The 14,215-nt window shown below is 33.9% G+C and overlaps 1 protein-coding gene across 1 annotated transcript; it reads right to left on the reverse strand.

The window, feature by feature from the left end:
• Nucleotides 1-3,159: 3,159 nt before the first annotated feature.
• LOC121795513 (60S ribosomal protein L10a) lies at nt 3,160-5,303 on the reverse strand. The gene is made up of 6 exons (XM_042194056.1): nt 5,195-5,303; nt 5,029-5,064; nt 4,365-4,584; nt 3,793-3,958; nt 3,481-3,686; nt 3,160-3,378 (listed from the first exon to the last, which is right to left on the reverse strand). The coding sequence occupies exons 2-6, from the start codon at nt 5,031-5,033 to the stop codon at nt 3,325-3,327; spliced, it is 651 nt and encodes a 216-aa protein (XP_042049990.1). The 5' UTR covers nt 5,034-5,064; nt 5,195-5,303; the 3' UTR covers nt 3,160-3,324.
• Between the last annotated feature and the right edge of the window lie 8,912 nt (nt 5,304-14,215).

Raw genomic sequence — 14,215 nt, forward strand, 5'->3', positions numbered from 1 at the left:
ATATATATATATATATATTATTAATTAGTTTTTTTATATAACCCGATGGGCTGACCCGGTAGCCCGTCGGGCCAGCCCGATAGAACCCGATAGCCCTATAGGGCTAGCCCGTTAAGCCCGATTCATTATCGGGTTGAGATTTTTCAGCCCTAACCCTGTAATTTTAGCGGGTTTTTCGGGCCAGCCCATCGGGTTCGGGCTACACTGACATCCCTACTGCTGAGTGCTGATATTGATTCTCATTTGACTTGAAGTGCAAACGTTCCCTTCAACTTCAAGTATATTCCTCTATGTGGCGGTTGTTATTAACTTTCCGAAAACATTGAACATAAACTAGATACTGTTAGTCAGTACTTCCTCCGCCCGTCTTTAGGAGTCTCATTTATGGGCGATAAAAGTTTTAAGAAATATTAAGAGTACTTCCTCCGCCCGTCTTTAGGAGTCTCATTTATGGGCGATACAGGTTTTAAGAAATATTAAGAAAAAGTGGGTAGAAAAAAAATAGTGGAATAAGGATCTCACTTGTATATATTAGTTTTAAATGAAATGTGAGTGGAATGAGTTAGTGGAAGGTAAGACTCTATTACCATTTATGGTAAAAGTGAACTAGGACTCCTATTCGCGGACAGAATGGGTATTTTTAAATAGAGATATTAATGTCTAATATCACAAAACTTTTTAAAAATTTAATTTTTTTAATAAACTTTGAATTTGACATATAATATCATGAATTTAAATAGTTGTTTAATTTTTCTCATTATCAACAAAATTCAACTACATTAAAATGAGATAGATAATCATATCTGACTTTTATGGACTTTGTAATCACATTATTATCATTTTTCAGTAGTAATTATATCTTATGTGATGTAATAAAAAGTGAAATATAGCCAAATTTTGTTGATGATGAGAAAAATTAAATACCTATCTAAGTTCGTGATATTATATGTTAAGTTAAAGCTTATGGGAAAATACAAATTTTTGGAAAGGTTTGTAATATTAGACGTTAATATCTCTTTTTAATATGATTGAATGAAATGAGGGAGAAATCAAAGGCATATTTTATTCCATCATAACAATAATGACACTTAAATTTAATATTCAACCTAGTTTATGATTATGCCATGGTAAATATATGTATAAACATGATATCCTTTTTAGTTTTGCAATTAAATTTAAATTGTGCCAAGAAATACATGAATTTTTGGACTTTGGCAACTAGTATAACAAGATTCACATTATCGACCAATAAAAATAAACGTTGGAGATGTTTATGTGGGTGGTGTACGAATTGTTTGTGATGTGATGTCCACACAATTTAATAAGTTGCACTATGGAGTACTCCTATTATTTTCAACTGATAGAAAATATGAATAAAACAACCAAAACTAATATATTCAAATAAAACAATTATTGTACAGACTGAAAATATTTTCAGAGATTAAATAACTCATACACATTAATTTCATTAGGTAACTCAAACTCGAAACTGTATATAATTATTGCTTCATAACATATTTCTTTTATACTACTATAATTTACAAATTAGTTTAATCGGAGAACTAAAAGTCGAAGCTGGAAAATAGTTTTTCTAATTTACAATGGTGTATAATATCACCGGCCAATTTAATTAGCCTTAAGTTTTATCCCACATATAGCAACAAAAGGAAAAAACAAGAAGAAAATGTAAAATAAGAAATTATAAAAATAGAAATGAATATGGACGTAATAAATAGGTATACACGTGTACAGCGGGAACCGATCCGATCTTAATCGGGACTGGCGAAGGTCGGTGGCCTCGTCACGCACTTTTATGGTACGTTATCTTCACCAAAAGACAACTCTACCCCTACTATTTTGTTGTGGCCCCGGCCCATGGATGTATTTGAGTAGTACATTATTTAATTAAAGGATTAAAGTTGACTTTAATGATTACATTGAAATAATTTGGGACTTTCTAACTTTGTAATTTGGGTTACGCCTTCATCTAATTTGGGAAATTACTTAGATGGGCTACAACGAAATTTATTTATGAAGTAGTGTTGCATTGGGTCTGATTATTTGTTCCTGATAATAATTAGGGTTAGTTATACAATGTAACTTTCATATTTAAAATGTTTAATTGCTCTAAACTTAGACATCTGTTTTTAGAAAAACTACTACTATACAATTCTGTAAAAAAAATATTTATTTCTGACGACTTAACTTCAAATTTTCTTAACTACAAAAAAATTGTCATTCCTCCAAAGCATTCACCGGCTTTTAATTAAGGAGCTTAAATCGTGAAATCATTGGCCAAGGGAGAAGAAAACAAAATAAATCGAGAATCCTCATCTGATATTCCTCATTCAACGATAATGGATAATGTTTATTGCAAATTACAACTGATTAGTGTGCTGCTTCACTTGTTCATATCTAACAAGCCAAAACACCAAGAAAACAAAGAGACTTTTCAGTACAATTCAGTTTCTTTGTGAGTATGGATTACACAATTCAGTACAATATTTTTGCTATTAAATATTTAACACCGGATTATGTTCCGCCACTAAACCTTGAACCTACCACTCCCGTCAGTAATCGATAGCTTTCCTTGTGCTCTTTGGGGCAACTATAGAGAAGATGAGTGTTAAAGGAGAAGATGTGGACTTTATCTTAGAAGAGTGTGAGGGTGGTGTCGGAGGCGGATGGATAATGATAATGATGAAAATCAAAATAAAAAGTAGGATTTTCAACAGAGTGAGATTAGAGGTCGGGGAGGAACGAAAAGACTTGGGTTAACTGGGAGATGGGCGGGCGAGTGAGATTCATTTGGATTAAACTACTCATTTGGAAGTAGGATTCTTTTATTTTATTTTTAGCCTTATAAGTAAAAAGGTAAGTAAGAAGTCATAAGTTGATTATTACTACCACCCATAAACAATATTAATAACAACAGAAAAGTAACATATTCTAACCAATATTACATTCATATACTATTTTCAATAAAAATATTATTGCAATCTGTCTGAATATTCAAATAATATACTACTAGTATTTTGTCAAATATTGTGTAGTACAGAAATTAGGCAATTCTGATAGTTAAAAAATGGTAAATGAAATCGCATCGCAACGAATAAAACATACTGTAACAGAGCATTCGGGAAAAGAATTCATGATAAATACCAAGCGATAAAATGTTGCGATTCCATTATAGGCCAAAGCATCTCAACATAAACAAAATTAAACTACCTCCATCGAAGACAAACTCCCATGTACAATACAAGTTGAAAAAAGCACATACAAGCTGCAGATTCTTCCTATAACTCCAAACAGATAACGACTCACTCAAAAGATGCGTTGCGGCTTGCCCATGGTACTCTTCAAGTACAAACACCTCACCTGTTAGCAACAAAACACAATCCAAATTAGTTATGAAGAAGGGTTTGTAGAGATCAACATATCCCAAGGATGAGAGGTCTATTAGAACTGTAAGACACGCACGTTTTGCCAGTTCTTCTTCAGAAGTGAGACCAGAAAGTTAACGCTCATTTGAATGTTCTGAAAGAGTTGCTTTTCTTCCATGTCCAAGTTCCCAACAGCTACTCCCATGCAGAGCACCTTTTTCAATTGGAACTTGATAGTAGCCTTAGTCTCATTCACCTTGGACTCGAGAGACTCTTGGTGTGTCACAAGAGTAGGGAACTTGCCTGCATTCAACAATCTTTGAGTTATTCAATGTCCTCAGACAAACAGATGCAAGGCAAGTGAGTACTGGATTGCTGTGCATAACAATCCTAGCACACTAAAAATCACCTGCTTTGTTTAGACCAGGTCCCAGAAGACGGGGAATCTGCTTTATAACAGCCTCTGAGGCTAAGAAAGCATGATACCTCTTGGCAAGCTTCTTAACCAACTTCTTGTTTTTGTTCAACTTTTTCAGAGCCTCCACATCCATGGACTCCAAACCAATTTTTTCAGCCTGCAAATATATTTGCTCACCAGTTTTAAGAAAAAAACTATGGGACACTTATCTAAATCTTCAGAAATCAAATTCCCAAAGTAAATACTGCAAAATTAATTCACCGGTTGGGTTGAGCGCATCATTAAGAGAGATCATAGCTGAGTCAAGCAAACAATATCAACTATGATCAAACAGATTACAATCTCAACCACGTTATGAATTCAAGTGCTTTCCTATGTGAATGAAAAGAAGCAGATAAAAAGGTCAAATGTAAATTGTAATGTTTTTCCTCAACTCTAAAAAACCTGCCTCCCCCACCAATGCAGAACACTGGAATTAAGGAGTGGACGTCGAACAACAAAAATAAAAAGAACACTGATGATTCTGGTCTCATACGTTTCTCAATAAATGCAAAGGAAATCACCTCTTCAACATGCTGGGCATCACCAAGCATGCAAATCTTCATTTTGGGGCGGGGAATATGGGGGAGCCTGACAGAACCGCTGAAACGCTTATCCTTTTGAGGGTCATAGTTTTTCAGACCAATCTGTAGCTCAACTGTCTCAGTGAAATTTCTCTTTTTCTCCTTGGCGTCAGTTACTATCTGAGTGATAGTTTCTCTCAATACTTCACTCTGAAGCTTACTGCAAAACCATAATTGACAAAAAACAATAAGCACACACACATATCAAAACTATCTACAAACAGTCTTCTCAACTAATTTATAACAGAAAAATGCATTGAAAATTATCTACAATTGGAAACTAGCTTACAAGTTTCGCTTGAAAAGAATTGGATCAAATTCTCGGCCTACATACAACGAAGAACGTCACCAAACTAACATAGTACGCAAAACACAGATCATAGGCTCACAACTCACAAGTCTACACTGAAATTTCGCCTCAGACCATTTCGAGTTATATATTTCCGTTCATATCAGTGAAAATTGTGAAAGGCGCGATAAAAATTGGCGAGAATCAGGGATAGCTAACGACATTGATAACAGAACAAACTCGAAAAAATAATCTAAATCAATTAGGTGCAGAAAAAGATGAGTAATATTGATAAAATTTGAAGCTTAATCTAACCTCATCCTTCAAAATTTCGTGAATCGCAGCTTATTTCTGCACGTCAAGAGAAAACAAATTTGTTAGAAAAAAACAACCAAATTAAATGGTTAACCAAAAGAATAGACACACCAAGCAGGCAAGAGCACAAGAGGAGAGAGAAAGAAGAAGAAGTGGAGTGAGAAACCTGATGAGAAACACTGCTGGGGTTTGTGTTGTGAGCGAGAACGGTGAGGGAGGGTGTTAGGAAACTAAGATATAACAGAAGATAAACCCTAATGGATCCGTAATTTAGCCCATTGGGCCTAATTGATAAATTTATTTTCTTCGTGGCAGCCTGCATCTAAGCTCTTTTTAAAATCAGATGTTAAAATGGAATAAATTAATTACTAATATTAAATCTACTTTGGAAAACAAATGTGTTTACTTTTGGGAAAGGATACGGGTGTGTTACCGTCAAAACCAATCTTACATGTAAAACGTCATTAATGTACATTATAAATACCAATAATGTTACATTTTGTGTATATATAATGTAGTTAGTATCTTTAATAATGCACATAATGAGGAGTGATCAATTGTTAACTCATCATTTAATTGCTAATTATAACTAATTTAAGACCATATGATTTTAGAAATCTAGTGGTCTAAAATTTGCAACGTGTAATTTTTATTTATATTAATTAAATAAAAAAAGATAAAAAAAATTATCAAATTAGGGTTTTGGATGAAAAAATGTCAATATAGTGTTTTGAAAATATCAACACAATGTTTTGAGAATGTCAACACATTGCTTTAAGAACGACATTGTACATGTATTATATTGACATATTTTATATACTATGTTGACATTTGTTGTTATACGAAAAAATTGAAAAATTTTGAATTTTTTTTCAAATTTTGACATCGGAACATATGCAAGTGAGATCTCGTTAGAATCCTTATGAAATTATCTTTAATTTGATATATTTTGTGCAAAAAATAATTTAAATCGAGAAAGTTATATGCATTTTAAAGTTATGAGATATTTTTTAAAAGTTAGTTACACCTAATTTGTTGTAAATTGACCGTAATACCCTTATTGAAGTTTTTTGTTAATCGTATTGACATTCCGGTACTGATGATCTAGGCCCTTGATTTGAATATCTAATGGCTAGACTCTCTATATGTTGAACATTTATCATCATGCATACGTTTTTACTTTTGGTTTTTTATATTGGAATAATTGAGTGCAATTACATAAAGCTCTCTATGATGATTAACCAAGAACAACGGAGAATGAGCATAAATTGTAGAGCGGAAGCGTACCTTGATCCATCTAGAGTTGAACGGTGGAATTGCTTTGCAGCGGCTATGGATCTTCCAAACGACCAGAGACATTCTTCGCAATAGTCTGCCGAGAGAATACAGAGATATCGAATGTTCTTCTAACGTCTGGGGACCATAACCCTAACTTATATTTATACATAATATAAGTCCATTTATTTTCTATTTGGACCCTCATAAAATAGAAAATCTCATGTGGTATCTACACTTATTTCCATAACAAATAAATACATTTTTAACCCAAACTTAATCTTTATTGGATCACTTTAATTGGATAACTGAAAGATAGTCATACACATTAAATTAGTCATGTGGAAGCCCAAATTTCTAACAATCTCCCACTTGGGCAACACATGACACCAGATAAATGTGTACAAACCGAATGAGCACTCAAATATGCTATCACATAGTGTATTTCCGAACAATCTTATTGTCAACCATATCGGCATATGACTAAAGAGACAGTCACCATATTTTTTCATGATTAAACCCATCAGTAATCACATATGCAAACATAATCAACAACATATCAATTATGGAGTATAGCATGGAAATTTCATGCAAGGTGATCATACATACCCATTTCCAACTGGTCCTCCCAAATCCTTAGTGAGATCAAACCAAAACCAAAACCAAATTACAAAAGTAATGGACAACACACAATACTTTATTTCTGCAGAGAATAACATGAGTTTATAACTTCATGTTCAAAACACAATACATAGCAATAACCAAAACTACTCCCACTGAACAGAAGTACCCTTAAACAACATAACACCCATTTGGGCTACATGCCCATGAAAGACCTTGGGTGATAGTCCCTTAATGAGCGGATTTGTCATCATCAAATCCGTTCCCTTATGCTCTATATGTATTTGTCCATTCCGAACTCTTTATTTAACAACCAGGAAACTCCTGTTGTTTTAGAATATAATACCGCAAAGTTATTGTCACAACATAACTTATGTGGTCTTTCAATACTTTAACAATATGCAGCTTCGTGACAAAATTTTTGCAGTCATATTCAATTACTAGATGCCCTAAAACAAGTTACGAATTCTGTTGTCATGCCAGAAGTAGCTACAAGTGTTTGCTCAGCACTTCTCCACGAAATGGCTCCACAACCAACAGACATACGTAACTTAAAATGGATCATTTACTGTATTGGCATCTAACAAAATCAAAAATCAAAATGCCTAAAGATTTCCCCAAATGATCTGATTTTCTGAATGCGAGCATGTAATGCTTAGTTCTCTATAAATATCTCATAACTCGTTTTTGTTGCTTCCTAATGATCCATATCGAGTTATTGAGATATCTTCCCAAACATATAAACAATTAAAACCAAATTGGGTCTAATACATACTTGAGCACACATTAGGCTCCCATTTGCCGAAGAATATGGAACCTTCTTCTAAATCTCGAGATTTATCTTAGGGCACTGAATGAGACTATGCTTGTCTCCCTTGGTCATAAGGGTATTTCTTTACTTGCAATTATGCATCTCAAATACTTTGGGAACCTTTTCACTATATCCCTTCTATGACAATCGAAAATTATTTCTTTTGATTCCAAATACAAAAGAGGGTTCCCCAAGACCTTTCATCTCAAATTTATTCGAGAGAAAATTCTTGGTGTTAGTGAAACATATCCTTATCATTAATCACAATTAGGGTTGGGGAAAAAAATCGGAAAAATGATATATTGCTCGTATCGTATTGAAAAATATCGAAAAATTATCTGATTTTCGATATATCGTAATTTTCGATACGAAACGATACTGTATCGTAAGTTTTCGATACGATAACGATATGAATTTCCTTATATCGAATATATCGAATATACGATATATATCGATATTTTCGATATATCGGAATTTTCGATACGATAACAATATTGATATTATCCATATCGAAAGTTCGATATATCGAATTTCGATATATCGAAACTTTCGATACGATAACGATATAAAATTCTTTCATATCGATATTTCGATACGATATACGATACAACGTTTTCGATACGATATCTCGTATCGACCCACCCCTAATCACAATCAATATGTCATTGACATATAATACCAAGAAGATGCATTTGCTCCCACTGAACTTGTGATACACCCAACCATCAATAGCATTCTTTCTGAATCCAAGTGAAAGAATTGCTTCATAAAATTTGTGGTACCATTGACGAGAGTCTTAATTGAGGTTGTTGAGATTGACTTTAAATGAGGTTCTCAATCTGCTTCTTCTTCAATGATAGTAATTGATACCTAAACATTGTCAGAAGCAGTGATAGGTGCCAATACAGACACCTCCTCAAAAATAATGTCACTTATTAAATTTTTTCCCCAAACTCAACATCCTCAAGGAATACTATATTTCTCGCCCCAAAACTCAGTTCCTTTTGTGAGATCATAAAATTTAAAAATCCCTAAATTTTTCTGGATAACCAAAGTGAGAATATATGCTACAGTCTTTAATTCCTCTCTCCAAAGCGAATGTGACAAGGAAGAATGATAAATCATACTCCTTCACATATCTTTTAGAGTTCTAACGATCACTCTTCCGAATAGAGGGCAAAAGGTCTTTGACATTGTTCACCTGAGCAGTCATTTCTCTCGTAGAATTCGTCACCACCACCAGATTTGACTTTTAATGCCTTTGTTGAGTTGGAGCTCAACATCAGCCCTGAATATTTTGAACTTGTCTGAAGCCCCTGGCTTTTAATAGATTAAATGTAGATGCCCAAAACAAGAATATTCGTGTATGAATGATATAAAATATTGTTGATCATTCCAAGAAACCGAAGTGAATGAACTACAAATGTCCGTATATATCAATTCTAAAATGTATAGCTCTATTGGCACCTAATTTCTTAAGTTTAGTCTGCTTTCCTTCGATACATTAAACACAAAAATCAAGTTCTGAAAAGATAAGTGTATTCAATACAATATGTGACACAAGTCTCACAATCCTTTATTTTGAGATATAACCAAAACACTTGTGTCATAAATTAACCAAATTTTCATTATTTAATTTGCTTAGTCCCTTTTCATTTAACATGTAAAGCTTCTGAATATGAAGTAACATAATTGAGCATACAAATATTGTTATATGCACTTAAGGAAACAGTGCCCACAATACTATAATTATTTGAAGGAAGAACTTTACTATTTCTGAATGAACAAGAGAAACCAAATTTGTCCAAAGCAGAAACAGAAACCAAATTTTGTCTAAAAGACATTACAATAAAGTATCATTCAAAACCGAAAAATTCTAGTCTTTAATAACAATCTATAATGACCAATAACCTATACTTCCACCGATTCGTCATATCACACTTAGACGTATCTTTCACCATCAATTGACTTTCGGCAGTTCAGACGGTCTTATAACCTTATGTGAGTAGTAGTATCAGAATCTACCCACCAAAATATAATTAGAGATTAAAGCCAAATTAACTCCATAACAGACCAAAACAAGAATTGTAACTTCCTTTGTACGCCATGTGTGATATTTATTACAATTCTTCTTTTTATATCCATTTACCACAAAAGAAACAACTATCATTATCATTATGTTGTTTCTTTTGTAATGAACTCTTATCCATAATAGCATTCTCAATAGACTTTTTCTTAATGCCCTTTACTTTATTTCTTGAGATACTGACCAGATGTGCAACACCAAATGCACAAGCAAGTCTTTAGAATTCAAGCTTAAGTGAAGCAACGTGAGACATTTTCATAATGTGCTCCCTTATGTTGCCCTTGCTCTAATATTTTATAGAGATCAAGCACGTTTGTCTCAGCCTTAATGTTTTTCGCAAAACGTTCCTTAATTTTTGGCAAGATATTCACTAGCCTTAGTGATATACTTAGATGCAGTGCCTCGAAAGGCTTTTGGGATGCTACACCTAATGATCAGTAGACTTACGTGATTCGAGTATTCTCACTTCTTATAGTTTCTCCTTTGATAAGAAGTACTATCGTCCGTAGGAGAAGTAGGTTGCTCAATCCTTAGCGCGTAATCCAGATCCATGCAACCCAGAGCAATCAAAATATAATCTTTGCAATCCTTAAAATTTGACCCATTTGTTCATGTTGGAAGAAACTGCAGAAGCAGACATCATAATTGAATAGAGAACAAAACCAAATTAATTTCCATGCTCACATCATAAAATTCAACAAAATGGTAACATCTCGAGGTACCGGTACAACATTCAAATCAAGTCTGTGGACAGTAATATGAACTTGTAAGTGGTAACCTTTTGCAGTAATCAAACACTGACAATAAGATCATGTCAAGCAATGTCCACCTGTGGGCATCACATTTACTCACACGAAAACTGGATAATCATCATGTATTTATCACCACAGGTATGTGTGTATCTCGTGCCAAATATTAATCTTCCTGTGGGCCGACTAATATCCGCATTAAAATGCACACACACTTACCGAGCACACACACTTACCAAATATTAATCTTCCTATGGGCCGATTAATCTTCGTAATATTCACAGTAAAGAAGTCTAAGACAAGAGAGGTTACTGTTATTTCGACTAATCTATTATGAACATTAGTAAAACATATCAAGGTACTGAGCACAACATTCACAATAAGTCCTTTGATAGTAATATGAATTTGTAAGTGTAGCCTCTTTACAATGATAAAACACTGACAATAAGATCATGTTAAGTAGTGTCCACCCGTGGGCATCATACATTACTTACACAAAAACTGAATAATTGTCACGTATTTATCACCAAAGGTATGTGTATATCTCGTGCCAAATATTAATCTTCCTATGGGCCGACTAATATTCGCATTAAAATACACACACATCAATAAAGGAACATGAGATGCATCAAAAAATTTGAATTTGTAATTTTAAAACCGAATACAAACGCTCGCAAGCGAGTCGTTGATAACTTTCTGGAATACAGTGGCTAGCCAATGAGTCACTGGGCTCGCGTACCTCGCGAACTCAGCGAGTTACTAAATCCTGGCGGCCAGTCCAATAACTCCCCAGCAAATTGCTGACTTCTAATGGGATTCTATATAATTTTACCAAATCCGATTTTCACTAAAATCGACAAAATCTAAATTTTGATGTTTCCCAAGAACGAAATCAATGAAACATATACCGCCAAAAGCAACACCAAAATAACAACCAGTTAAATCTACAAAACATAAACCATAGATTTATAGATTCACCAAAACATGCAATAGAGAAAACCTTAATCGCCAAAGAATACAGTTTGCGACATTCTAATCCGAAACATTATCAATGCATAAACGAACACATGCGAAACTGTATTCCCAATTCAGATCCAAATTTGTCTAGCTATGCACAGTTCCCAAACCTCAATTCTCAATCAATACATTTATATTCATAAATCCAGATAATTCACAATAAACTTTTCAAATTAAATTACCAAAACTGTATTGAAATACGTGCACAATCATAACCTTGAATTGAATAATCAATTCGATCAACTCCTTTACGATAATTATCATCCAGGAATTGAAACTATGTACAAAACATGCATATATGACTGGGCTCAAATTCAAATCGAGCCAACCGTGAATTCCATAAATGCGTGCATACAATTTTGGAATAAAATTACCTTACCAAAGCCAAAGTAATTAAAACTTTCGCAAATCAATCATCAACCGAAAATCAATTCTCATATATGCGCATAATTACAATACCGAGAAATTTCGGAATAAATAATTAAATTCACAGACTTTTCGTAATTAGAGATTCAATTCACTGACCTTTTGTAATTTGGTATCGAGGCAAGCGTATTCTTCAAAATAAGGGATTTCTAATATTTTATTTTATTTATGTTCTTTTTTAATATTATTTCCCTCTAACCATTTATTAATTGCCTAAATTACCCCCTTCAAATTTTTACGCTTCTTCCAACCTGGTGGTAACCAAACATCAGAAAGTAACAAAGTGTTGGAATATAATGGATTGATTTCCACACCTTGTCAAATTGGCAATGTCAGTTATTTCTGTGAGCTTATTTGATGCCACGTCCAAGATCCGGAGGTTGATTAGAGTTGATAAGCCTTCCATTTTTGTAATACCATTATGGCTCAGGTACAATTCTTCCAGTGCAGTACATTCCTGCAAATCAGGACATGTGAATTAATCTCTAGTAATGCGGAAACCCTTCCTTAAAGAAGTTGAATTTAAGGAGTTTCTATAAAATGTAGCATTATTAACTCCATGTAGCTACCTAAGTCCCGCCATGGATGTTATCCACAATAGTAGAGCCCCTGGCACTGAGCCAAGCCACAAAACTTGGCCGAGCCACCAAAAATACTTGTTCACACTATAGTGGACAAGCTCAAGCCACCAAATGAATTATTTTTTTTCATTTTTGTAGTATATTTTAATTTAAGTAGAATAAAAATTATCGGACTATAATAATTATAAAAAAATGCATTTTTCGAAAATTTTATAAAAATTGTAGAGAATGGTGTAAAATGTGTGTGAGGTAAAAAAGGGTGGAATGAGGTATTTATTAAAAAAAATTGAAAATAAAATCTAAAAATAGGGGAGCCGCGGCTCGTGCCCAAGCACCGCGGCCCAGCCGCCGGCGTGGCTATCCCCTGGGCACCCCCCCCCCCCCCCGCCGCGGCCTTTGGTGGCGCTCGTTATAGGGAGCCGCAGCCTAGCCACACGCGAGCCACGAGCCGCGACTCCCCTATTGTGGTTACTCTAAGCGATTGCTTTGAAGGCTGAGCTTCTTAATGCATTTTAGTCCACAAAGGTCAATGGATCGGATAGCTCAAGCAAGGATGACAAATTTTGTAGGTTCTCCATTAAAAATTTGAAGGGGATAATTTAGGTAATTGATAAATGGTTAGAGGGAAATAATATTTAAAAAGAATATAAATAAGATAAAATATCATAAATCCCTTATTCAGAAGAATACGCATGCCTCGATCCCAAATTACGAAAGGTCAGCGAATTTAATCTCTTATTTCGAAATTTCTCTTAAAATACCATAAACAATCAGGCAATACACCAAAAGAAAGAATTGAGTTAATACACTCTCGATATGCGTGATCACATGAAATAAACTTTGAATTGATATTCACTATGCGTGAAATTCGTAAATACTGCGGCAGTATGTAAACATACTAAAATACCCAAATAAAATCCATAAAATATAAACCCTAATTTTTATGGATTTACAAAACTAGTAAAAATTAAAACTCTAATTCTCCTTTTCCCAATTCTTAGAGAATCATTTATAGAGTGACTCTAATACCACTTGTTGAAATAATTGAGTGAACAATTATATAAAGCTCTCTATGATGATTAACCAAAAACAACGAAGAAGGAGCATAAACTGTAGAGCGGAAGCGTACCTTGATCCATCTAGAGTTGAACGGTGGAATTGCTTTGCAGCGGCTATGGATCTTCCAAACGACCAGAGACATTTTTCGCAATAGTCTGCCGAGAGAATACAGAGATATCGAATGTTCTTCTGACGTCTGGGGACCATAACCCTAACTTATATTTATACATAATATAAGTCCCTTTATTTTCTATTCGGTCCCTCATCAAATAGAAAATCACATATGATATCTACACTTATTTTCATAACAAATAAATACACTTTTAACACAAACTTAATCTTTATTGGATCACTTTAATTGGACAACTGAGAGATAGCCATACACATTAAATTAGTCACGTGAAAGCCCAAATTTCTAACATTTTAACATCGTGTAACATGCAATATGTGTGTACGTTTGTTGATGTTACACTATTGCTTATTTATGTTAGAAACATGTTCGACATAATTGCAGTGGAGATTTGGACATAATTGCAGTTGTAGAACAGTAATCATTATGAAT

Source organism: Salvia splendens, chromosome 1 (assembly GCF_004379255.2).
Source record: "Salvia splendens isolate huo1 chromosome 1, SspV2, whole genome shotgun sequence".
Lineage (NCBI taxonomy): Eukaryota > Viridiplantae > Streptophyta > Magnoliopsida > Lamiales > Lamiaceae > Salvia > Salvia splendens.

Bases quoted from the DNA above. Each gene is read 5' to 3' on its own strand.
- LOC121795513 (XM_042194056.1), bottom strand. The intron at 3,959-4,364 runs GTGATTTCCTTT...ATATATTTGCAG, and splicing joins ATGCCCAGCATGTTGAAGAG to GCTGAAAAAATTGGTTTGGA. The intron at 3,379-3,480 runs GTGCGTGTCTTA...TGTTGCTAACAG, and splicing joins TGAAGAAGAACTGGCAAAAC to GTGAGGTGTTTGTACTTGAA.